We start from the raw sequence: 27,484 nt of genomic DNA, 5'->3' as shown, positions 1-27,484 counted from the left end.
ATGGCTACGCTAAACCTACATTTCCATTAGTGATTTCAACTGGTGCCATGTTCCAACTCTTCATTTTTGTCCTTCTGTTGTGGCCAGCTGGTAAGTAGATGATTTAAATGGTTCTCCATAAGAAGGGCACTGTGGCTAAGGGTGTGGCAGAGGCAGATGGGATATTCAGCAGATGTGAAGGCTATTTTAAAAAGCCTTGTAAGTTAGTTTGCAGAGGAAAGCTTTGTTCTACCTTCTCTCTTTGCATCCTGTGTGTAGACATCCATCCTGTAGTTTAGCTACAAACGTGGGACACCTTAAGAGAGATGACTTAGACATTTTCCCAGGGATACCTTAAGAGAGATGGCTTAGCCATTTTCCTAGGTGTTGATTTTTTTCCTTTTCTAGTTTTCATTTCCATAGTCCCTTTCCTTTGGAGATATTACAAAGTTTTATTGGCAGATTTTGTTGCTGTTCAAGTGCTTTAGTGATGTCTGATTCAATGTGACCTTATATGTGTATGGGGTTTTCTTGGCAAAGATACTGTAGTGATTTGCCATTTCATTTTCCAGAGTGTCCCCTTTTTTCAGATGAGGAACTGAGGCAAATAGGGGTTAAGTGACTTGCCCAGAATCACACAGCTAGAAAGTCTGAGGCTGGATTGAATTCAGATCTTCCTGATTCCAGACCTGGTGCTCTGTCTATTCCATCACCTTGCTGCCCCTACCATGGCAGGTAGCCAACCTCAAAACCAGATGAGTGATATAATCACTTCAGTGAACCACTTGAAGAATTATTATTCTTTGCTTTAATAAAACTTACCTACCCCTGTTGCTTCCTTTGCCTTAGACTCTTTTTTTTTTCTTTTTTGATCTCTACCTGCAGAGCCCTCAGTAGGTACCTACATAGCAGTGGTGGGTCAAACTGCCCTTTTACCATGTTCCTACGTGGTTAATCCAAGAAACCAAACTGTGCCCATATGCTGGGGTAGAGGCATCTGCCCCATTAGTCAATGTAGTGAAGAACTTCTCAGGACTGATGGATGGAGAGTGACATATCAGAAGATAAAGAGATACCAGTTAAAGAGTGATCTTGTCAGAGGAAATGTGTCTCTAACAATTGAGAATGTGGGAGAAGCAGACAGTGGGACTTATTGCTGTAGGATACAATTTAAAGGCCCATTTAATGACCACAAAACAACTCTGGAGTTAGTGGTCAAACCAGGTAAGTGTATTTTTTTGTTTCTCCTTTATGAAATTCTTATGGGAAAATCAAAGGGTATATAAGAAGAGACTTTCAGAAATTCACAGTCTCATGAAGCATCAAAGATGGAAGGAATCTTAGAGGACATCTAATCTGATTAATATCTGTGTAAGAGCCTATGCAAGTCACATCTGAGAAGTAGTCACCCAGCTGTTCCTTGAAGTCTTCCAGCGGTGGTGGTGGTGATGGTGGGGCATCACCCCCTGAAGTGGCTCATTCCACTTAACTCTTTAATAGTTAAGTTTTTTTTTCCTTTTATTGACCTTAAATTTACTTTCTTGCAACTAAACATCATTGTCATTATCAATAAGCATTTATTAAGCTCCTACTGCTGGCCCTGTGCTGAGCATTTGAGATACAAAAAAGGGCAAAAACATGATCCCTGCTCTCAAAGAACTTACATTTAATGGGAGGAGACAGCATGCAAACAACCATGTACATATAAGATATATACATTATAAATGGGAGAGACTGCACTAGCAGTGTGTGTGTGGAGCGAAGAGGTCAGGAGGGATGGGAAGAAACCCAGGAAAGAACGTGTCCAGGAGAGCCAATTGTTAAATTTTCAGTGTGAGCATTTATACTACAGAAATCAGTAAGCCCTACAAACCAGGGATTGATTTATTGTTTTGTTGATTGCTTAGACTTGTGTAATATAAAAAATGCTAATAATGCAGATTAAATTTTAAAATGTGCTGGTCATACATTTTTCCACCCACTGCTGAGGCCATTTTTAGACACATTCCAGCACAACCCTACAAAAAGCCCTCTGGCATGCAGAGGTGGTATTTGTGCTGCGATACCAGTCAAAACCTTCCCTCCAAACTCTATACTTTCCCTGAACTGTGAGCTTTCGTGGTCACTGACCTTCAAGGAGCTAAGGTAGAGTGTTCTTGATCAGAATTAGAGCAGGTTAGAGCCTGGCTAGGCATTTGAGGCAAAGATGAACGTGAGAATCACCCCCATGAGAGAAGGTCATGTTTCAGTTACATTATAAAGCAGTAGGCCGGACAAGTCATGGCATACGACTGTGATGGAATACTACTGTGCTATAAGAAATGATGAGCTCAATGATCTTAGAAAACTATGGAAAAACTTCCATGAAATAATGAAGAGCAAAATAAGCAGAACCAAGAGAACACTGTATACAGTAACAGTAATACTGTTTTGAGAATGACTTTGAGTGAATAAGTCATTTTGACTTTTATAAATACCCAAATTAATTATAAAGGACATTTGAAAAAAGATGCTGTCTGCATCCAGAGAAAGAATTGATAAATAGATAATTTTATACATATATACCTATTTGTGTCTAATGGTAGTCATCTCTAGGGTGGGGGTGGGGAGGGAAGAAAAAACGGGAAAAAAGGAAATTTACATAACTTTATTATATAATTAAAAGGAATAGAAAATTGTACTTAATAGATTTGCAGTTTCACATGCAATCATTTATTTTTATTGCACTATGTTATGGAAAGGCTTGTTTTATTCCATAATTTAGAATTTTTTTACAAAAGCAGTAGGATAATAAAAGAACCAAATGAAGACTAGCAACTAAATTTCATTAACTGAAAGCTCTAATTGAATTAATTGTGGATTTTATCCCACAAGTAAAATTCCAGAAAATTTTCAATAGAATTAGAAGCACCTCTTTTTACCTAATCTCTCCAACCATGACCCTCCTCCCATTTCCTGTGCCAACATCTCTGCATTCTTCGATGCTGTCAGTTACCCTCCTCTCCTTGATGCTATCTTCTCTCTAGGTTTTCCTGACATTGCTTTCTCCTAGTTCTCCTTTTATCTGTCTGCTCTTTCTCTCTCTCCCCTTTGTTCCATCTTCATTCAGGTCATACTTGTGAATTATGGGGATCCCCCAAAGCTCATCCTGGGCATTTCTTCTATACGGTTTTATCTGGTGATCTTGTCAGCTTTCATGGAGTCAATGATCATCTCTATACTAATGATTTTAAAATCTAGCTCCTAATTCTTTGCTTCAACAAAAAGAGCTGCTGTAAATATTTTTACATGTGGGTCATTTTTTTCCTTCTTCGATGTCTTTTGGTATAGGCCTAATACTAGTATCTCTGGATGTAATCTAGCCATAGTCTGGTAACTTTGCGGACATGTTTCTATGTTGCTTTCCAGAATGACTGTACCAATTCACAACTCTGCCAACAGTGCGTTAAGATGCCTATTTTCCTTTAATCCTTCCAGTTTTTGTCATTTCCCTCTTTTTTGTCACTTTCACCAATTTGAGGGGTAAGAGTGTGACCCTCAGGGTTGCTTTAATTTTTATTTCCCTCTTTATTCAGGATTTGGAGCAGTTTTTTCATATGACTATTGACAACTTTAACTTCCTCCTTGCAAAACTTCCTGTTCATATCCTTTGACAATTTTTATTAATTGGGGGATGGTTCTTATTCTTATAAATTTGAATCAGTTCCTTATGTATCTTGGAAATGGCAGTACACACTTTAGGGAAAGTAGAGGGTTTGGAAAAAGAATCTTGGCTGGTGTCTGAGCTCAGAGTGTTTCTGATGGGAAAGAGAGAGGACCGTGGAGAGAGCAGAGGTAATAATGTATCTTCCTGTTGAATGTGAGATGAGAAGTAAGGCAGCATTTAATGTAAGAAGGAATTGATCTACTAACAAGAATTAATCCAAGCCGGTTTCCTCCCATGCCCAATTATAGGAGGAATACTTCTGGTAACACTTCAGGTGACAACAGTTCCTTATTAACGAAGCAAGGAATTTTCTGTTCTATTTTGAAGTGGTGGTAGAATGGGGAAAAATGAGGGAAGATTTAAGGTCTTGAAGGAATTTTCAGTAGGATCTGCTATATCTAAATCTTTGACTCAGCTGAGATCAAATCCCATAGGATCTTGGGATTTAGAGTAAGAAAGTATCTTAGGGATCAACTAATCTAACCCTTCCTTTTACATAGGAGAAATCAGATTCAGAGAAGTCAAATTACTTGCCAGAGGTCATAGAATCAAGGATTTAGAACTGGAAGGGACCTTAGAGGCTGAGCCTAGGAAACTGAGGCCCACAGAGAAGTTAAGTGACTTGCCCAGGGTCACATGCCTAGTAAATGTCCGAAGCAGAATTTTAACTCATGTCTTTCCGATTCCAAGTTCACTGTCCTAATCATTAAGCCACATTGGCTCTTACATAGGCATTCAGTAGCAAAGGGGGCAGCTAGGTGGCCCAGTGGATAAGATGCTGCAGATCCCAGAGTCAGGATGACCTCAGTTCAAATCTAGCCTCAGACACTTAAATAGCAGTGTGACCCTGTTTGCCTCAGTTCCTTATCTGTGAAACAAGCCGGAGAAGGAAATGGCAAACCACTCCAGCATCGTTGCCAAGAAAAGCCCAAATGGGGTCATGAAGAGTTGGACACTATTGAAATGACTCAACAACAGCAAGAAGTAGCAGAGGATGACTTTATTGCCATCTCCTTCAAGATGAAATTTTCCTTCCTGGAGACTGGACCTTTGCTCTTTATTGATTTATTTATTTGTGCTATGATTGGTTTCCATTATTCCTTAAGGAGATATATACACATACACATACGTACGTGTGTATTTATATGTACATTCGCCACTTTAGAGTTTATACAATGCTTTCATAGCCATTGCATCATGTGATCCTCTCTGCAAACCTGTGAAATAGACAGAGACGATTTTTTTTCAGCTTTATGGATAAGAAAAGAAAACTGAGCTGAAAACAACTAATTTATTTAATTAGTGGCTATTTACTTATTATTTATTTCATTACCTGGCTAATTAGTGGCAAAGGAAAACCTAGAATCATGGAATGTTAGGAGGGATCTGGAAATCAGAGATTTAGAGATGGGACATCTTTAGCTGCATCTAGTCCAAGACCTTTGTTTCATCGTTGGGCCAAGAGCGGTTAAGTAACTTGTCCATAGTCACATAGGTAGTAATCATGGATGTGCTGGAGCTAGCTTGAACTAGAGCCTATTGTTAAATGATCCGGTGTGAGTATTTATACCTCAGAAATTGGCAAAGACCACAAATCAAAGAGTGATTTATTGCTTTGATGATTATCTAGATTTAAGAAAGATGGAGAAAATGTTGATAATGGAAATTAAATGTTAAAGTGTGTGAAGCATATATATATATATATTTTTTTAACCAGAGAACCAATTGTTAACCACTTACCCATATAATACTGATAGTAAGTGGCAAGGACAGCTAGGTGGCACAGTGTATAGTTCAGGAAGAACTGAGTACAAATCTAGCCTCAGACATTTACTAGCTTTGTGACCCTGGGCAAGTCACTTTAAACCTGCTTGCCTCGGTTTCTTCATCTGTAAAATGAGCCAGAGAAGGAAATGTCAAACAAGACCAGTATCTTTACCAAGAAAACCCCAAAGACAGTGTTGGTGTACTATGGTCCACAGGGGCATGAAGAGTCTGACAGAACTGAACAACCATAAAAGCAAGTGGCCAGAGCCAATATTGGAATCTATGGATTTGAACCCATTTGACTTCAGATCCTATACCCTACTGCACCATACCACCTCCTTTAGAGATCATCTAGTGGAACCCCATTCTATAGATGAGAAAAATGAAGCCTCGAGAACAAACACACTGTGTGGTATGACCAGTATTATTCAGCAGTCACATTGAGCATCTGGCACACATCTTTCCCTTGTTCTTGTCTTCAGAGAATGTCAGAGGTGGAGGAGAACTTACATCTCATCTACCTACTTCTTTCTACAAATGAAGAAACTTAGAGCCCAGGGATTGTTTATGTGACTTGTTCTAGTTAATGGGCGAGTTAGGACTAAGATTTCAGGACTGCAGGATTTTAGAGTTAGAAGGCATCTTAGAGGCCATTTAGCCTAAATGGCTAATTTTATAGTTGGGGAAAGTAAGTTCAGTCCCAGGGAAGTTAAGCTATTTGTCTCAAGTCACACAGACCATTATTCTGTCCATTATATCATATTGGGTTCCATGTAGCTCTTCAGTTGCAAGGTACTCTAAATGTATGGGAAGAGAACTATATACAGTTATCCTTTCCACATCAAGGGGGTGGGTGGGGATGGGGGGAGAGGGCAGGTTAGGAGAATCACTCATATGGTCTGGAAAATCTGCATAAAATTTTTGGCCCTCCTTTCATACCAGGGAAGAAGTCTGAATTTTTTCTTTTTCTCTTATGGGGTGTTTATAGTACCTTATTGTAAAGTTTGGGTTGATATTATATGATACCACACATATATTTTTTTGCATTTCTAAGTTTCTAAACTTTTTCATATCATCTGCTGGTCTTCTTGTATCATCTGTGGTTTCTACAAAACTCCCCCAAAATTCCCATTTAATTTTTTATGCCAACCCGCAATATATTGAAACCATGATGGGGAAGTCGAGATGTGGAAAGGATAACTGTATATCATGCATGACATTAGGTGAACTCTAATGTTCCTTGGGGCAGCTAGGTAGCACAGTGGATAGAGTACCCCTCTTGGAATCAGGAGAAAGCATTTTCCTCAGTTCAAATGTGGCCTCATATACTTACTAGCTATGTGACTCTGGACAAGTCACTTAACCCTGTTTGCCTCAGTTTCTTCATCTGTAAATGATGCGGAGAAGGAAATGGCAAAGCACACCGGTATCTCTGCCAAGAAAACCCCAAATGGAGTCATGAAGAGTCGGACACGACTGAACAACAAAAAAAATGTTCCTTTGAGCTCTAAATTCCATTTTCCTATGATCCTATATGAATCACTCACGTCATTTTGGGTCTCCACTATGTATAATCATTTTGTGCATCATGGTAGGATGAGGGAGTAAGAGGGCCTGAGCTTGAATTGGCTGTTCCATTTACTCTCTCAATAATGGCGGGAAAGCCATAGAAGACTTGTGCCTCAGTTTCCTCACCCATAGAATGAAAGGTTTGGACAGAATGACCTCAAAGGTCCCTTTCAACTCAAAGTTAAGGAACCTACTGGGGGAGAGGACATGATTTGATCAATGGCATGTGAGACTGTGTAAGAGCTGGCAAATTCAGACTGAATTATGTTATACTATTCCCTTTCACAACAAAATGATTTGGTACAAGAAAAATAAGCGATCACAGAGCAGCAAAAACTTATTATAAAGGAGATGTCAATTTCGGTATTGGCTTCTTCCCTCCAGAGTGAAGAATTCTCTGTTTAAGATTCCTGTGGATTTAACAATACCATCATGTGTTTTTCTTCCCTGAGATTCCTTTCACAATAACAAGATAACCGAAGTTTGTTTAGATTTGAGATAAGCCTAAGATAACCCCCTCCTTGCTGTAGGGGAAATACAGACCCATTCAGAGGAGAAGGTTAGGCTCTGGAATGCTAAAATGCTAAATCTGCATTTAAAGGGGGAGCTCAAACCACTTTATAAACATCAGAGACCTTTGAACTTTGTAGGAGGAGACCTGAGGAGTGTCTGAGCCTGGGACTCTAGGCCAGAAAAATCGCAATAAGCCTTCATTTCCTCACTGTAGATTGCATATTTCTTAACTTCCACTTTTGTTTTGTTGTCTTGAGGATCTAGTAATGCGTAAGAGAGGTTTCCCGAAGAGCTGGGTTTTCAAATCAGTTTTTAAGTGAAGTAACACTTAGTTGGCAGATAAACCACATCAATTCATTTGAGTAAGCTTTTATCAAATGCCAATTATATGCCAGATACTGTGGTAGGGGCTACAAGAACAAAAGAAGAAATCAAACAGCTGTGTCCTCAAGGAGCCCGCGTTCGATCCTGGGGTGAGAGAGGGAAGGGAGGGATGTGTGTAAAAGTAAATACCAAATATGTGGAGTGATTTTGAACTAGAGCGCAAATCTAACATGAAATAGTTTGTTAGTATTAAAGCAGAGGTTCTAGAAAGCACAATGGCAGGGTAAGAAAGAATGATAGGGGTATAGGAAGGATAGGTCGGACATGAATGGCTTTTAGGAAATAGGTGACCAGGGACAGCTAGGTGGCACAGTGGATAGAGTGCTGGGCCTGGAGTCAGGAAGACTCATCTTCCTGAGTTCAGATCTGGCCTCAGACACTTAATAGCTGTGTAACCCTGGGCAAGTCACTTAACCCTGTTTGCCTCAGTTTCCTCATCTGAACTGCTCCAGTATCTTTGCCAAGAAAACCCCAAATGGTGTCACCAAGAGTCAGACACAACTGAAATGACTGAATATGTCAAATAGCAACTGCGTGAGAGTGAATGTGCCACCTACCTGCCCATATTTGTCGTGCATCCTGAGAAAATGTCTGCATTTCTCACAGACTATGTGGTAGATTTTCTTTCAGGTGAAAAACAGCATCACCTAAAGATTAAATTTGTAAAGATGAAATAAGTTGCATTTACTTCTAGGAGGTTAGGCTTAATAGACAAGATAGAGTAGAAGGTTCCTCTCTGCCTGGCTTAATTTTATTGAGTACATGTTAGTCAGTCAATAAACATTTATTAAGTACCTACTATATACCAGGTGCTGTGGACTAAGCACTGGCAATACAAAGAAAGGCAAAAGATAATCCCTTTGCTGGAGGAACCTATAGTCAAATGAGGGAGATTATGTAATAACAGGATATGGACAGGATAAATTGCACAGAATTTCAGAGGTAAGGCACTAGAATAAAGGAGGATGAGAAAAGGCTTTCTATAGAATATAGAATTTTAGCTGGGATCAGAAGGAATCCAGGGAAACCAGGAAGTGGAGATGAGAAAGGAAAGCATTCCAAGCATGACATCCAGCCAGTGAAAATGCTGGCGGACTCGAAGTGTTTTGTTGAAGGAACACCAAGAAGACCGGTGTCCCTTGATCGAAGGTAATTACATTGTGGGTGTAAGATGTAAGAAGATTGGAAAGGTAGAGGGGGGAGGAGCAGAATGTGAAGGGCTTTAATATCAAACTGAGGATTTTATATTTGATCCTGGGAGCGATAGGGAACCACTAGAGTTTATGGGGTCCCAACTAAATCCCACCTTCTATGGGAAGCCTTCTCCAGCTCCTCTTAATTGTAGTGCATTCTCTCTGTTAATTATTACCTATTTATCCTGTATACGGCTTACTTTATATACATGTATTTGCACATTGTCTCTACCAGTAGATTGTAAGCTACTTGAGGGCAGAGGGGGTGTCTTTTGCCTTTTTTTTTCATATCCCCAGTGCTTAGCATAGCGTCTGACACATAGTAGGAGCTTAATAAATGTTGATTGATTGAGTGGAGTAGGGCAAAGACCTACACTTTAGGAAGATCTCTTTGGTAACTGAGTGGAGGATGGGTTGGAGTAGGGAAGAGATGAGACAGCAGAGCAGACCCACGAGCAGCTATTGCAATAATCCAGGCATGAGGTGATGCAGGCTGGCACTAGAGTGGTGGCAGTGTCAGAGCGGAGAAGGGGGTGTATTTGAGTGATGTATAAAGATAACATTGGTGTACCTTGGCAGCATATTGGATATTGGGAGGTGAGAGTGAAGAGTCAAGGATGACACCAAAGGTGGGGTCATATTGTGATTAGCATCAGATAGGAAACTTCTTTTTGCAAATGCTAAATGTATTATGATAAAAAAAAAAGATACTCTTAGCTAATAGAATAAGAATGGGGCAGCTAGGTGATGAAATGGATAGAGAGCACTGGACCTGGAGTCAGGAAGCCCTGAGTTCAAATCCCCTTGGGCAAATCACTTAACCTCTGAGTGCCTTAATCCACCCAAGAAGGAAATGACAAACCACTCCAGTGTCTGCCAAGAAAACCCCATGGACAGTATTGGCATGCTATCATCTACAGGTTCACAAAGTGTTGGACATGACTGAACAAAAACAATGGAAGAAGCATGTCCAAAGAATTTTGGTTTGGAGACCAGAGGTTCTGAGTTCCAATCTCAGGTCTGTTGCTTACCTATACAGGACCTCGATCAAAACGCTTTACCAGTTTAGGCCTCACTTTCTTGTCTAAAGTGAGGATAGGATGGGTGGGAGACCCAGGACAGCCCAGTAGATAGAGAATTGGGAAGTCAGGAGTTAAGAAGGCCTAGACTCAAGTCCTATTCACCCTAGAAAGCCCAAGCAAATCACTTAACCTTTGTGTGACTCAGGCCGCTCCCTAGGATTTGTCTCCCATGTCATAGATGGGTAGGTAGAGGAATTTCCTGTATTATTTGATAAAGTCATAGATTATCCTTCTATTTTTCATTATTTTAGCTTATTTTTCTCTTCTTTTTTTTTCAGCCGAGACAACCACCTTCAGACATCAAACACAGCCGACTTCAAGAAATACCCGGTCTAATAACCCAACAGTAAGACCTTGTTCTCACTTGTGAGCTGATATTGATGATTAATAAATGCTTATTGACTGACTGACTGAAGTCATCTAGATTTCAAAAGGAAAACGAGCTGCCTCAGGAGGTGGTGAGTTTTCCCTTTCCTCAGAAGTCTTTGAGCAAAGGCTGGTTGGCCACTTATTGGTCATGTTGTTAGAGGAGATTCCTGTTCAGGTAGGCAGGTTGGTCTCTGAGGTTCCTTTGAACTCAGGGTATCTGTGATACCCTAGGACTGAGTGAACGTTCAGGCCCTCTCAGGCCCCCTTCCCACTCCACAGTATAGTGGTATGTCAGCTTCCTAGTCCCAGATGATTTTGGCGGGACTAAGGACTCTGATTGTCCTCTGGCCTGCCCCTGCCCCTTTCCCTTCTGAAAACTCTCACCTGAATAATTGTGGGGTAAGATGGCATTTCAGTGGCATACCAGTTAGAGGTATCTTAAATAAATTGCTTATTCAAGTAAGAAACAAAGGGATAGATATTGTCGTTCTCTAAATATTAATATTTGAAAAACCCGTTAACCATTTTTTCCCCAACTGTATTTCATTTTTAGGGGAGGGGTGAAGTACAGAGCAAGCTAGGTGGTATAGGGGATAGAACACTGGGCCTGGAGTCAGGAAGAGCTGAGTTCAAATCCAGCCTTGGATGAGTCATTTAACCTCTGTCAATATATATTATATTTTATTATTATTATGCCACTGAGGATAGCTTTAGCTGTATCACAGAAATTTTGGTATGTTGTTTCATCATATATTATTATTAATATTATTATATTGTTATTATAACATATCATATAATAGTGTACATAAACATTATATATATATATATATATATATATATATATATATATATATATATATATATATATATATATATATATAAAATACAAAATGAGGATAACAATTGTACCTATTTCACAGTGTTGTTTGAGGGGATCAAATGGGATATCTGTGAAATGACTAGCACAGTGCTTGGCATGGAACAGGCACTTAATAAATGCTGGTTCTCTCCCTTCTTTCCTTCCTCCAACCTCCTCATTTTCAGGTGAGGACACAGACTGAGACCTAGAGAGAGAAAGTGATTTCCACAAGGGAGGGGCAAGTGGGCAGGAAATCATTTCCAGCCCAGGAGATTAGGGGATCCATAACAGAGGAAGGGGGCATTTCAGCTAGACCTTCCAGGAGAAATATGTCAGTAGATAGAAATAGGGGGCAACATGGATGAGAGAAGGAGAGTATGTACAAATGCAAAGGGGCAAGAAAGATCAGGACAAGCTCATGAAACAGCAAGTGGTTCTTTTTAGATGGAGTATAACCATGCACAAGTAAAACGAAAAATGAAGTTGTAAAAGTAATTTGGAGCCAGATTATGAATGCACTGAGTGTCTGGCTGATTAGTTTGTTAGGCAATGAGACAACAGAGCATTAAGTAGGGAGGTAACATAGTCATTTAGGTCATTCTGGTCATCAGGAGGTGATAGGGTCATTAAACATTAGGACAATTATTTCGGTATTGGTGCAAAGGATGGATCACAGATTCCATGGACTAGAGACAGGGATATCATTCAGGGGGCTATTACTATCATACAAGGTGAAAAAATGAGGGCCTAAACTAGGGTGTTGGCAATGAAAATGGAGAGATGGGACCAATGTGAAAGAGATTTTGGAGGTAGTCCTAAAGATAGAACTTTAAAATAAATTAAATGTGAAGCAAGGAAGAGAGAAGATTCAAAGAGTACTGAGGTTATAAGATGGTTGGGAGGCTCAGATGAGATAGTATTTGTAAAGGACTTTGCATAACCTAGGTAACTGGGACAATGTTGGTTCCATCAACAAGATACTCTTCAGGGTTTTTGTTTCCAATTTATCTATTTCTCCTCTAATTTTTAATACTTCATCTTTTGTGCCTATTTTAGGTTTATTTGTTGACTTTCTAATTTTAAAAAATGCATATTCTATTAATCTTTTTTTTCAATTTTGTTAATGTACTTTTTTAGGGATACTATTTTGCCACTGAGGATAGCTTTAGCTTCATCACAGAAATTTTGGTATGTTGTTTCATCATTATAATTTTCATTCACATAATTATCAATTGTTTCTCTGATTTTTTCTTTGACTCATTCATTATTTTGGATTTCATAGATCTTGATTTGAGTCTGTGTGTTTTGTTTGTGGTACCTGAACCAATGCATATTTTTGTTGTGCTGTGGTCTACAAAGGATGTATTCAGTATTTCTGCCTTTTTACACTTTTGGGAAATATCTCTGTGCCTTAACATATGACCAATTTTTTTTTTAAAGTTCCATGTGGTGCTAGGAAATACATATATTCTTTTGTAGTTCCATTTAGAAGATGCCAGAAGTCTTTTAGCTCTAGTTTCTCTAGCAATTTGTTCAGTTTCATATTTTTTTTTCTATTTATCTTTCTGTTAAATTTATCCGAAACTGAAGGAAGGATATTGAAATTTTATGTCAGTACTGTGTTATTTTGTGCCTATGTATGTATGTGTGTATGTGTATATTGTGCTTATGTATTCTTCTAGCTTAGTTAGTATTTCCTTAATGAATTTGGATCCTATGGCATTTGGATCATATAAATTTATTACTGATATTTGTTGTCTATGATTCTTTTCAGCATAGTTTCTTTGTTTAATTTTTTTTAATTTTTGAATGTTGTTGCTTTTTTTTTTCTTTTGCTTTGCCAGATAACATGATTGCAAGTCCTGCTTTTTTGGATTTACTTGATGAACAATAGTTTTTGCCCCATTGCATCAGGTTTACTTTGAGTTTGTCTTTGATTTTTAAATGCATTTCTTCTAAGTAATAGATTATGGGGTTTTATTTTCTTATCTAATCTATCATTTTAAAAATTTTATTGGATTTTTAAATCCATTCGCATTTAAAGTTATGAATTAGGTTTATATTTTCTCCACTTGTCTCTAATTTTTTTGTTTTGTTTTGTTATAATTTTTTTGCACTCTTCCTCTGTAAACAAAGCACTATGGCTCTTCAGTTACCTTACCTAATCTTTTTTCAAGGTGGCTCTATTCCCTCTAGCTCTCCTCCTCTCACCCTTGATCTGCCCTCCCATTTCTACACCTTTCCCTTTGGGGTTGTATTTACTATTTCCTTTTTACCCCCTGTTTTATCTAGTTATTTAATTCTTTCTGTCTTTTTTTCCCCTTTCAGTCAAGTAGATTCTACCTTCTTTGCCTCCCTTTCAACTAAATCTGTTCATTAATTTTTTTTTTTAAATTTCCAGGAAGGATTTCTCCTCTGTTCTCCTCGCCCCCTGCCATTATCCACCTGCTCTTTCTGATGGCTGTAGATCACCTGCTCTGGTTCATGGTCTCTCAACTTAATTAGCCCCTCTGTATTTTCTACTTTTCTTATTGAGTCAAAACTTCTGAAGCATCTGCTCTGGGTTCTCCCCTCTAAGTAGTTTCTGCCACTGTCTTACAGAGTTTGCTTCCCATCTCTCTTCAGGTTTGTTTTTATTTCTAAAAAATGTTTCAAATACTTCTTTATTATTGAATACCTATCTTTTTTCATTTATAGTTAACCTTAGATTTGCCAGGTAGGTGAGTGACCCTTGGCTGGGCTTCATTACTCTTCAGAACACTTTACTCCATTCCCTCTTGAGTTGTCTGGTGGGTGCAAAATATTCTTATGTTATTTTAATTTCCTTTCCTTTGTATTTGAAAATCTTTCTCCTAATTGCTTGTAGAATTTGTTGCTTCTGGATTAAGTTGTTAAATTTATCCACTATGTGCCTTAGAGTCTAAAGCCTTGGACTTTTTTCTGGCTACATATTGACTTAGTTTTAAAATGTAATATTTTCTTGCTGCTGTTCAGTCATATCCACCATAGCATGCCAGGCCCTTCTTTCCTCCATTATCAATAGAAGTCTGTCCAAGTTCATGGTCATTGTTTCCATGACATCCTCTGCCGCCCCCTTTTCCTTTAATGTTATCAATGTTTTATTGTATTTTTATTTATTTGGTTAAATATTTCCTGATTACATTTTAATCTGGTTCTGACATTCAGGGATGTTGTGGGCTGTATGTGGCCTAGGTCAGGTAAATGTTTTACACCTCTGCACCTAGACTAGGGAAATAGCTGAAGCTGCTTTATCTTCGGTGCATGATTACCATTTTGAAGAGGTTTGAGAGGTCATGAGGTTCAGAGAAAATGTCTAATCCTCCATCTTCCTGTTCACATGACCTGGAACTCCCCATTGGTTTTGGAGACAAAATGTGTCTTCTGTGCAGCTGGCAATTAACCAGAAAGTTAGATTAATAGGTACCCCCTTTTCTTTGAGCTAATGTAGGTTTTACTACAATAATCACAGAATCTCAGACTTGTAAATCTTGTGGGCTAAATGCTATTATTATCCCTATTCTACTGGCCAACTGAGGCTAGGTATGAGTCTTAGTTCCCGGGTCCCCCCAAATTCCACTATAATCTATGAGTTATTGAGTTATCATGAGTTGAGATAAATGCATAAACACCTTGTTGTTTTTATTGCTTCTCCCAACTTAAAATTCTGTTTGTGTTTCCATAGGAAATAACTTCACCAGCTAATGAGTTACGAAAGTCTGGAAACTCCACAAGAATTGAAATATACATTTGTGTTAGTATCTTTATGACACTAGTCTTAGCTCTTGCCCTGGGTATCTTAATTCTCAAAAGTAAGTCATTTCAAGAAATTCTTCTCATTTTTTTAAGCGTCTCTAAACAATTTTAAATTCACTTTTATTAATTTTCTTTTTTTAATTCAATTTTATTTTATTTGCAGTTCCCTATTTTTCCATTCTGCCCCCATTGAGGAAGTAAGGGGGGAGAAAGCACCTATTACACATACGTATAGCTAAGCAAAACAAATTAACCTATTGGCCATATAAACTAGATTTATATGTATATATATACCTATATATATATACATATATATATACACATATACACACATACATATAACAATTATTATCGAAGAATATGAATGTGTGTATTTATATATGCATTTATATATACATATATTTTATATACATATATAGTATGTATATATACATTTATATATACCTACATATACACAGACACACATATACATATATGTATGGGCAGCTATGTGGTACAGTGGATAGAGTGCCGGGTCTAGAGTCAGGAAGACTAATTTTCCTGAGTTCCAATCTGGCCTCAAACATTTACTAGCTGGTGACCTTGGGCAAGTCACTTAACACCAATTCATGAAATGATTTGGAGAATGAAAAAGCAAACCATTCCAGGAACTTTGCAAAGAAAACCCCTAAATGGGTTTGTGAAGAATCAGACATGACTGAAAAAAAACACTGACCAACAAAATATATATGTTATATTTGTATGTCTTTGTGTGTGTATGTATATGTGAAGATATACACATACATACATGTACATACATACATACATATATATCTATCTATCTCTATCTATCTATCTGTCTATCTATCTATTTATCTATCTATCTATCTATCTATCTATCTATCTATCTATCTATCTATCTATCTATCTATCTCCTTCTCTCTGTTCATATTGGTCTTTTGAGTGTTCCTAACACAATCTGTGTTCCACTCTACTTGCCTCTCTAACTTTGCTCACACTCACTGCTCCCCCTGCCTACATCTAAATCCTACTCAGCCTTCAATGGCCATGAAGAAAGGCAGGGCTGACTGTGTGTACTTTTGCTCCATCATTTCTAGAGGCAGTGTGGAATAGTGGAGGGAGGGTTGATACATCCTAGGTGTGTGACCATGATCCAATCATTTAAACTCTCTGGGCTTCAGTTTTCTTATTTGTAAGATGAGGGAGTTGGGCTAGATGGTTTCTAAGGTCCCTTTCAGCTTTGACTCTATCATCCCAAGAATAAATTTCTCTTTTCAATCTCCATTCCTTATCGCTTCTATTTTTGCCCTCTGGGGCCAAGACAAAAAAAAAAAATCAGATCTCTCTTCCATATGGTAGCCCTTCAAATGCCTGAAGACTGTGGGATCCAAAATTGTTCAATCTGCAATAAAAGACACTGAGGCAGTGTTCTGAGCCAATAACCATTTATTAAAGGGACATGGTCACTTTAATGAACGAGACCTCAGATCTTCCTCACTATCTGAGATGCCCACCTTCCTCCAGAGCCTTAGTTTTATAGTGCTTGATACCTGGAGAATACAGAGTTTCATTGGTTCATAGATCTTGATCCTCCAAGAGAGTCTAGATAAAATGCAGAATCCCATGGCTGACAAACCTGTCTTGACCTTCCAGGGCCTATTGAGCGAATGTGCAGACCCATGGGCTGGGTCAATGGTCATGATATCAAAACAACTACATGGGATGATGGGCTGGTAGACAGTCAGGTCACAGGCCGGAAAACAGGGTCACTTGTTGGCCAGATGCTCATGGCCATCTCCTTATGTTGGGCAATAGAGAAGTGATGAAGGGTGGAGGGGCAACAAAAATAGCTGGGGGATATTTCACATCATTGAGTCATCTCTGCCATGCTGGGCTTGGTCCCCTACTCAACAGGAAGAAAGGGTGGAGGTCCTCTAGTTAGCTTCCTATGATTATGCAAGTGAACTTCAGAATAAGTCAGTAACTTATAGCTTGTAGTTTTTGGGCCTATTATAAGGAAGAATCTATCTAACCTTATCTAATATTGCAAATATGTACTTATATTAATATTAATTTATTATACTGACTGAATGGATATTAATAGATAAGTATAACAGAAATAATCACTACCCCTGTGGAATCACACTAAACTGAATGATACTGATTGGAATAAAAATACAATAAATCATTCCTTACAAGACAGTCTATCAGACCCTACCTAAGACTTCTCTTCTCCAGACTAAATAACCCCAGTTTCTTTGACCAATCATTATATTGCATGATCTCAAAGTTCTTCACCTTCTGGGTGCCCTCAGTTTAGTTCCTTTTTAGTTGGGGTTTATTTGCTTGGTTTGGGTTTGAACTGGTTCACTTGATAGGCCTTAGGACTCTATGTTTATGGTGGTATTTTTCACCTTTTGGGTAAAATTATTTTTTCAATCTATGGTTTAATTTATTAAAAAACAGAATAAAAAATTAGTGTTTTTTTCTTGGTCCTGGTTCTGGAATCTGGTTCAAGACCTTAAGGACTGTGCTCTATGTACAAGACTCCATCTCCAAGTGTCTCTTTAGCAATGAAAATGGGGATCTCTCTTATTTATAGTTGTCCTGATTCTCTGTGATTCTTTTTCTCTTTTTCAATGTTCCAATGACACTTTTCTTTTTCCTTTCTTTCTTTTTGTGTCTTGGCTGCCCAATGCCTGCTTCTTGTACCCCACCCCTGAATTGGCAAACAAAACAAAACAAAGCCATAGCAAATATGCATAGTCAAGCAAACAACAAAAACAACAAAGAAACAAAGCCCTCTCATATTGGCCATATTGGGAAATGTCTGTCTCATTCTGTATCTTGAGTCCATCGCGTCTCTAACAAGAGATGGGTAACATGCTTCATTATTTGTCCTTTAGAACCATAATTGGTTAATACATTGACCAGTGTTCTTAAGAAAGACATTCATTCTTGCAATCCTGGAGGGGAACACTGTACTAAGTGGCCTACTTAAAAATTTTCTTGTTAATGCCATGTAACGTAGCTCAGTGTTTTTCAGAGAAATTACTTTCTCTGCCACAGAACCTAGATCTATTCATGGTATGTATATAGCCTCCAGGTCCACTTGTGTAGTGTCACAATTCAATTCAGTTCAAGTGACATTTATTAATCTGTACTCTTTACCACACACTGTGCTGAGTTTTGGTTCTGGACATCTAGGTGGTGAAGGAGATAGAACAGTGGGTCAGAAAGATATGAGTTCAAATTCAGCCTCTGACATTATTATATGACCCTGGACAAATCACTTAACTTCTGTTTGCTTCAGTTTCTTCAACTATAAAATGGTGATAATAATAATATCTACCTCCCAGAGTCATTATGAGAATCAAATGAGATATTTTTGGTAAAAAGCTTATTACAGTGCTTGGCACATGGTAGACACTTAATACATGCTTGTGTCCTTCCTTCCTTCCTTCCTTCCTTCTTTCCTTCCTTCCTTCTTTCCTTCTTTCCTTCCTTCCTTTCTCCTTGTTTTCTTCCTTCCTTGTTTTCTTCCTTCTTTTTCTTCTTTCCTTCCTTCCTTCTTTCCTTCTTTCCTTCTTTCCTTCTTTCCTTCTTTCTTTCCTTCCTTCCTTTCTCCTTGTTTTCTTCCTTCCTTGTTTTCTTCCTTCTTTTTCTTCTTTCCTTCCTCCTTTCCTTCCTTTCTTCTTTCCTTCATTTCATCCTCCCTTCCTTCCCTCACTCCTTCTTTCCTTCCTTCTGGGTATACAAAGAAACAGTCTTCCCTAAAGGACTCAAAGCACTTAGGTTCTAGGAAGTTGGAAGAACAGGTTATATACAGATAAGTAAGTACAAAATAAATACAAAGTCATTCCTGGGTATCAGAAAGGGCTAACAACTGCCTGACTCTGGGAAGTCCTCTTGTAGGAGGTGGCTCTGAATCACCTCTGAGGCTAAGGGATGAAGAGGGAGAGCATTCTCAGCATTCCAGGACTACCTACGTAAAGGTGATGAGAAGGTAGACAGAATCTTGGACTCTCTTTATCTCCTCAGGTGGGGGAACACCACTTCTGTTGCTCTTTCAGAATTCACTTCAGTTCAACAGTCGTTTATTCAGGGCATCTTGGATGTAGAAAAGTGGTGTTGGAGACAGCTTCCTTGTCTCTCATGTTGGCTATATATCTAGTTGGCACTGATTTAATTGCCTTTGTTACAGAATGACTTGCTGTAGGGGCATAAAGAAAACCAGGGTCCATAATAAATTATTATTATTGTCATTACTATTATTATCATAATTATCACTTTTATCCCATTCTGGTATTTTTTTTAATAGTGTTCAGATTGAAGTAGTTTGAGGATAAGTTAATGCCCCACTATTGTTCTTTCACACTAATATTCTGTGCACTATTACAGAAGTGCACAAAGCAACTGCTTTTTGTCATTGAAGAAGAGTATCAGAGTATAAGTTCATCTCTGGTAGATTCCCTGAAGGTGTCTCACAGATGACTCCAGTAGCAGACAGGACAATAGAGGTGCAATGGTTCTTATTCTGTTTCCAGTCAGTTTCAATTTATTCTGTCAGTTTTCTGTATTTTGAACAATTTTATTTCCATGTATTTTAGAGATTATGAATATTGAGCATTGTTTCAGTCATGTCCAACTCTTTGTGATCCTATTTGGGGTTTTCTTGGCAAAGATAGTGGGGTGATTTGCCATTTCCTTCTCTAGCTCATTTTACAGATGAGGAAACTGAGGCAAACAGGGTTAAGTAAAACTTGCCCAGGGTCACACAGCTAGTGTCTGAAGCTAGATTTGAACTCACGTTCTCCCAACTCCAGGGCCAGAGTTGCACCATTGCACCACCAAGCCATCTATACTGAGCATGGTTACATCTATTAAGAGTATTGTTTCAAAGCTGTTATGGACCTACGTTATGTCTGAAAGGTTGTGAGCAACAATTTTTGGTGTAATAATACTCCAGTCCAATTCAGTTTCTTTATTGGAATTCTTAAAGATGATAGCGATGATGACTATGGTGATGGCAACGATGATGATGATGATGATAATGATGACCTGTTAGTTGTAAAATAATGATAAAATGCTAGGTGGCATAGCGGATAGAGTGCCAATCTGGAGTCAGGAGGACCTGAGTTCAAATATGACTTCAGACACTTACTAGCTGTAGAAGAAGAGCATGGCTGTGTGAGCCCTGGAAAGTCGCTTAACCCTGTTTGCCTCAGTTTATCTGTAAAATGAGCTGGAGAAGAAAATGGCAAACTGCTCCATCATCTTTTCCAAGAAAGCCCCAAATGGGATCACAAAGAGTTGGACACAACTAACTGACAAAACAACAAAAAGAATCAGGTGAGTATACATATGATAATTTCAATTTGAAGGCAGATCTGGATCATGAACAGAAAGTTTAAAGTCTATATTATAAAATTTTATAATTTATTACATATTTTTTTACAGACATGTTCACTTAACTTTTTTTTTCCCCATAACAATCTTTTTTAGGACATTTCTGTAGCAAAAAGAAGTTGCAGAAATCCAGGTAAATATAATTTTACTGGACTCCTTGCTCTCCATACATTTCCAATGCTCTCTTGTTCTCCTGCCTTTGCTTGGAATATCCTTCCTATCCTCCTACCTCCCAATTCTGTCTTTTGAAATCTTACCCTTCCTTCAAGAGCCTGATCAAGTATTATTTCTTATAGGAAGGATTCCATGATCTTTTTTTCTATTCCCACTCTCTTCTCCCACTCCAAGGTTAGAAATAGTCTTTGTTTCTTTGCATTTATAGTATCATGTCCTGATCTCATACGTTCCATTGTGTAAATGCCATATTCCTTTTGCTAGAGCTTTGGTTCCAAAAAGGCAGGGATCACATTTTTAATTACTTTTGTATCTCCTCCATCACCAAGCACAATGTTTTGTATATGATAGTTGCTTAATAAGTGGTTGTTGAATGAATGAATAAAAATAAATGTAGAGTGACTCTCAGCTCAATCTTATGCATTTAAAAATCACATATTAACCCTACATAGCACCCTATTCCCAAGCTTACATATTTAACCATGACCTCTCTCGACTTTATTCCAGTTCTGTATTTCCAACTGCATGCCAACGTGCACCAGAAAAGGTTGATGAGGGTGGGGGGGGGGTGTTGGGAAACAAGCATTTATTAAAGACCTGCATAGTATTTCCTTCCCTTCTACTTTGGACTGGGCACTATGCTAAGCACTTTAAAAATATTATCTCATATGATTCTCATTATAACCCTAGGAAGTAGGTGCTATTATTATCTCCATTTTACAATTGGGGAAACTGAGGCAGACAGAAGTTAAGTGACTTGCCCAGGGTCACACAGTTGGTAACTGTCTGAGGCCTGATCAAGTCTTTCTGACTCCAGGCTTTATACCTTTACCTTAAACTCAATATGTGCAAAACAGATCTCATCCTCTTCTGTGTCCATGCTCTCCAACTCCAAATCTTGCCTTTTTCCCAGCTGTCTCAGTGGAATCACCATTTTCCCGGTCTCCACCATTTTCCCAGTCTCCCAGGCAGGAAACTTTTGAAGTCATTTTAAATTCTTCCATATTTTAGTTCTTCATCTCTTCTATAAATGCCTAAGAAATCAGATTTTTTTCCCTTTAAAATGTCTCAATTGTCTTTCTTTTCTAGTTTCATTTGTACCACTCTAAGCTCTTACATTTCATATCACATCTGCATTATTAAACTGCATTGATAGATGAATTTTAAAACTATATTTTTACGTCACTCCCTTGCTTAATGACCTAAATTATCTCTCTACTGCCTGCTGCATGCATCAAGTTCAAATTCCTGCACCTGGTTTCCAAATCTCTCTGCAATCCAGTCTACCCTTCCCAGTTTGTTTCCCATCACTTGCCCAAACATGGAATCTTTGCTGTAGTCATATCTGCCTTCTTAATGTTCCTAAAACAAGCAGTGCTTGTGTTTGCCTCTCTGCTTTTGCTCAGACTGCTTCCCCTGCCTCCCCTATCCAGATACTATTCAACCTTCAATAGTCATGAAGGGAAGCAGGGCCTATTGTGTGTACTTTTCAATTATGCCCCATCATATCTAGAGACAGAGTGGCATAGTACATAGAAGGTTAACTTTGGAGTCAGAAAGACTATCTCTGATACGTCCTAGGTGGGTGACCATAGTCCAATCGCTGAAACTCTCTGGGTCTCTGTTTCCTTATTTGTAATATGAAGGGGTCGAACAAGATGGTCCCTGGGGTTCCTTTGAGCTCTAGCTTTGTGATGCTGTGATCTTTCCCTGGCCAGTTCTCTGATGTTCCTTCAGAATTCTTCACTCTGGCCAGAACTACTGTCTACCCTGAGAAGTTTGACCTCGACTCCCTTTTGAAGAGACCACTATTTGTGACCCACCATTCCCCCTGTTGAGTTAGTGGTGGAATCACATCAGAAGGGTCAAACAACTTGCCCCAACTGCACATGGCCCACAATATGCCTGTTTGGCCTAATCAGATTAAAATGTAATGGGAATACACTAACAAAATAAGTAAAAGTACAATAAAACATAGATAATATCACATTTTAAAACTAAGTCAGTATGTGACCCATAGGGATCCTTATGTATGGATTAGTGGCCCCTCTTTCTGTTTGAGTTTGACATCACTATAGCACATGAATGTGACGAAGAGATACTTGACTACATTTTTGCTGAGCTAGTTGACTCAAGGCCAGTAGTAGACACTATAGCCAAGGAAGCGGTCACTTAAAAATGACTGTTGAATAAATGAATGAATCAATGACTCACACAGGGATTGAATCTTGAATTTTAGCCTCCTTAGTACAAGTAAATTAAACTCCTAGGATGACCAGACTGAAAGGGGAGGCAGCTGAGGGAAGTTATTTGCATTCCAGTGGAATCATCTTTATGATGAGATTTCACAAGAGCCTACACCCCTAGAAAAATTCTTCTCCACTCACTTGGTTAAAGCCTTGGTTAAAGCTTTATTCCTTTAGCTTAATGCTTCCTTTTTAAAGTCAAGTCAACAAGCATTTATAAGGTGATGACTATGTACCAGTCACTGAGCTAAGTTCTGGAGATACCAATACAAGGTAAAAGATTGTCTCTGTCCTCCAGGAGCTTACATTCTACTGGAGAAAGGCAACACATAAAAGGGAGATGAAAAAAAGGAGGGGCAGGGGAAGGTACCTGCATCAGGGCATGGACAAATCTGGCAAAGTCCAGAGAGTCAAGAAATGGAGATAGGGAAGGAATAAAAGGTGGCTGGCCTGGACCCCTCCTCAAAATGGAGATTCTAGGAGGAACTCACAAATGGGAGAAGGGACATGAAGGGTGGGATGGAAGCTGGTTGGTGGTAGGGTAAGGAGTAAGGCAGCTGAGGCATGGTTCTGAAGTCTGGAGAGTTGGAAGTTACAATTCAAAAGCCCTAGATAAAATATCTTTGAGCTGCTCTCATTCTTCTATATATTAGAATCTAAGAGCAAGTTTTATTGGAAGCTTGGTGGGACATATATCACAGGGCAAGGCAAGTTACCACTGGGGTAGAAGCGGGGACAGAGGCCTGGAAGTGGGGACTGACTAGATTAATTTCACAGTTTTTCATGGAACATTAATTAATCTACAAGGTTTTTGTTTTGTTTTTGTTTTTGTTTTTGCTTTTTCCTTTGGGCAGAAGTCACAGACTCTCATGGCTAAAAGTGACCTCCTCGGGAACTATCTAATACAATTTTCATCCGAGCAGAAATTCTATCTATAGTGTTCTAGCCTTCACCTGGAGACCTTTAATAATGTGGGTGGGGGAAAGGAACCCTACCACTCCCAGAAGTCCATTTTATTTTGGGGCAGCTTGACTTGTAAAAGAAGGTTTTTCTTAAATAGAATGAAAACTGCCTCTGCAACTCTGCACGGCCCCTAGTTCTGCTTTCCAAGATCAAACAAAACAAGCCAAATCTATCTTCCACATGATAACCCTTTAAATATTTAAAGATGGCTATCATGTCCCTTCTGTGAATCATTGATCCAAGTCTAACAGTGGTATGATGGGCTGCTGTGCTGGTGTGAGCAAGGTTGTCCCGCCTTCTCACTTGTCCCTTCTCTCCTATTGGCAGAAAGCTACTCTTCCTAATCTAGTCCCTCCTCTCTGAGAGAGAATTTTCCTATCAAACTCAACTGAGGAAAACAATGGGAAGGAAAAAAAAAAGTGATGGCAGGCAGCTAATCACAGACTCCTCCACCCAATCTGTTGATTCATTCATTGTCTAGAGGAGTGGTTCTCAAATTTTTTGGTTTCAGGATTCCTTTACCTGCTTAAAAATTCTTGAGGACACCCCCCTCCCCCACTCCTGGCCCCAAGAGCTTTTGCTTATTTGGTTTAGATCTCCAGGTCCATATTAGAAATCAAAATGTCTCTGCATTATTATGAAAATAGTTTTAACCTCGTAGACCTCCTGAAAGGGTCTCAGGGACTCCCATGGGTCATTGCATCACGTTTTGGCAACCACTGCCCTAGAAGACTCTGGATAGGTGTTCCCCCTGTTTCCTACTTTGAGATGATATAAAAATGAATTAGGGCAGCTAGGTGCTGCAGTGGATAGACTGCCAGGCCTAGAGTCAGGAAGACTCATTTTCCTGAGTTCAAAGTCAGATTTGAACTAGCTGTGTGACCCTGGGCAAATCACTTCATCTTGTTTGCCCAAATGGGGTCACAATTGCAATGACTGAACAACAACAACAAAAAAGAATGAATAATGCTGCTGTTACTCTAAGCCCCTACCCAGGAAATCACACTCTGGCAAAATACACTACAGTTGTAAGATCTATTTACCCTTCCAAATATAGATGTCCTCTTCTCGTTTCTCTCTACTATGTTTGTAGTAGCTACATAGGCTAGCAATGCCATGGTTAATTGTGATTGTTGTAATAGCTGAATATCAATAATGGCTAACGAGTAAACAGAAAGGCTCCCCAGCTTTTGGGAAGCAGAGCTAAATTTTGAGAAACTGGCACATAACCTCCAAGGGGAGAAGGATGGGAAGGCAAAGACAGGAATGAAAGACCAGTGTCAAGAGGACTAATGGGTTTCAGCAACTCAGTGCCTGCTCAGTCTCTTGCTCATTGTTCAATCATCCATCCCTCATCATGGAATCTTGGCATCTACTCCTCATGGCAGCAGCCTTTTTTCTTTTGTCTTCTCCAGGTCTGCTTTTCCTGTTGGTCACTGCTAGCCCACTTCTTCGTTGTGACACATCCTCTCCTCTTGTGTGGCTTCTGTTTTCCCAATCCATTAATATGGCAAAGGCTAGTGGTGCTAAGAAAGACAATATGAAAAATAAAAGCCCTCATCCTTCAGCAGCCTTTGTTTTGCTGGAGATGTTACAATATTTATAATTATACAGCTAAGTCTATAGAAAGAAATTTTGGGAGGAAGAGATTTCTAATGACTAAGATCATTGGATTGTGGACTTAGTGCTTGAAGGGATCTTGGAAATCACTTAGTCCAACCTATTCTTTTTACAGATGCCAGCAAGGTGAAGGGATTTGTCCAGGGATTTGTACATAGCTAGTGTAAATTAAATCTAGAACTTTCTGACTCTCAAGTCCATCCCTGGGCTCATGATGCCTCATTTTTTTTCTTTATGGTTTACAAAGCACTTTGAATCAATTTATAGCTACAGATATGTTGGAAGTTAACTGGTCTATCTCATTCATTTTTACAGGTGAGGAAATCGAGTCTCACAGAGGGGAAGTTACTTGCCCAGGGTCACATAAGTAGCAACTGGTAGAACTAGGAATCCAAGCTAGGTCCAAAGACTTCAAATCCCATCTTCTTTTCACTGTACCCTGTTGCTTCCCAGGCACATCAGGAAAGTCTTTCCATAACGGTGGCATCTGGGTTGAGTTATGAAGGAAGTGAATGATTTTATAAAGTTGAAGTTAGACAGAATGCATTCTAGGCATAAGAGACAGCCAGTATCAAGGTACTAGGATAAGAGATGGAATGTCTTCAAGAAGCTTAGAGGGAGACAACATGAACTTTTTAAAACATATACAAAATAAACACAAGACAATTTTGTAAAGAAAATTGTGCAAAATATTTGTGTAAGCTACTCAGCCACCATAATTGTATGGCTTATCTGGGGAGAATTCAGCAGCACATGAAGGCAAGAATAGAGAAGATGGATGATAATAGTAACCTTGCTTTGGGTTTGGCAAAGAGTGAGTGAATGGTGATGGGACAAGGGATCATTTGAATTCTAGCCTATGGTTGTATTTGTGTAATTTAAAATTGGGCAGCTAGATGGTTCAGTGGATAGAATGCTGTGCCTAGAGTCAAGAAGATTCATATTCCTGAGTTCAAATCCAGGCTGAGACATTTTCTAGTTGTGTGACTCTAGGTAAGGTCACTTAACCCTGTTTGCCTCAGTTTCCTTTTCCGTAAAATGAGCTGAAGAAGGAAATGGCAAACCACTCCTATGTCTTTACCAAGAAAACCCCAAATAGGGTCATGAAGAGTCAAATATGATTGAAAAACAACTGAAAAGTCTGCAATTGTAAGAGGCTGTATTCTCTTGATTGGTATTTGTATTAAGTGTGAATGAATCAGATTATCTCTACTATCACTTCCAGCCCTAAAAGGCTATAATTCTAGATTTTAAGAAGTCATGAAAATGGCAATTACAATGGCAAAATTTGAATTAATGTACTAGGGGGTCAGACCAAAACTTACAATATTGAACTGATGAGCTTCTTTGTCTTTTAACTGACAGACCAAGGTTGACAGCTTATGTATCCCATTCTTCAAATGTGTTTCCTTAATTCTACACTAGATATAAAGGTTAATCTTCTTGAGCCCCATTACTGACATTTATTTACCTTTCTATTTCTCTAGTGTAATCTCCATGGCAAATCCACTCCCCCAAGACCTAAGAAATATAGGAAGAGAGAGAATGCAAGTTGAAGAAAACATCTACAACATAGAAGAGAACACTTATGAAATTCCAGATGAATATGAATATTCAACACCAGCATCGTGACTTTACAAAGCAGAAATAACTCTAATGAGGTCCTTGCTCATCTTATTTCAAGCCCACTGATCACCCTTAGGTGATTGTGCTGCCCCACTCCTCAAACATCTTTAATTGGTCCATATTTTATATAGGCTAAAACACCAATTCTTAGGTCTGGAATTTAAGCCCTCCACAATCAGACTCCAACCTACCTTTCCAAAATGATTTCACATTATTCCCCAACATGTACTCTCCATTTCAGCCAAACTGGT

At 38.8% G+C, this 27,484-nt stretch overlaps 1 protein-coding gene across 1 annotated transcript; it reads left to right on the top strand.

The window, feature by feature from the left end:
* Positions 1-27,484, top strand: HAVCR2 (hepatitis A virus cellular receptor 2). The gene is given in 8 exon segments (XM_036752113.1): positions 1-16; positions 19-90; positions 865-1,203; positions 10,472-10,539; positions 12,559-12,609; positions 15,125-15,251; positions 20,701-20,737; positions 27,095-27,484. Coding segments are annotated over 8 exon segments (855 nt in total). The 3' UTR covers positions 27,240-27,484.

The sequence above is a fragment of the Trichosurus vulpecula genome, chromosome 3 (assembly GCF_011100635.1).
Source record: "Trichosurus vulpecula isolate mTriVul1 chromosome 3, mTriVul1.pri, whole genome shotgun sequence".
NCBI classification, from domain to species: Eukaryota; Metazoa; Chordata; class Mammalia; order Diprotodontia; family Phalangeridae; genus Trichosurus; species Trichosurus vulpecula.
This window is presented reverse-complemented; position numbering and strand designations above follow the sequence as displayed.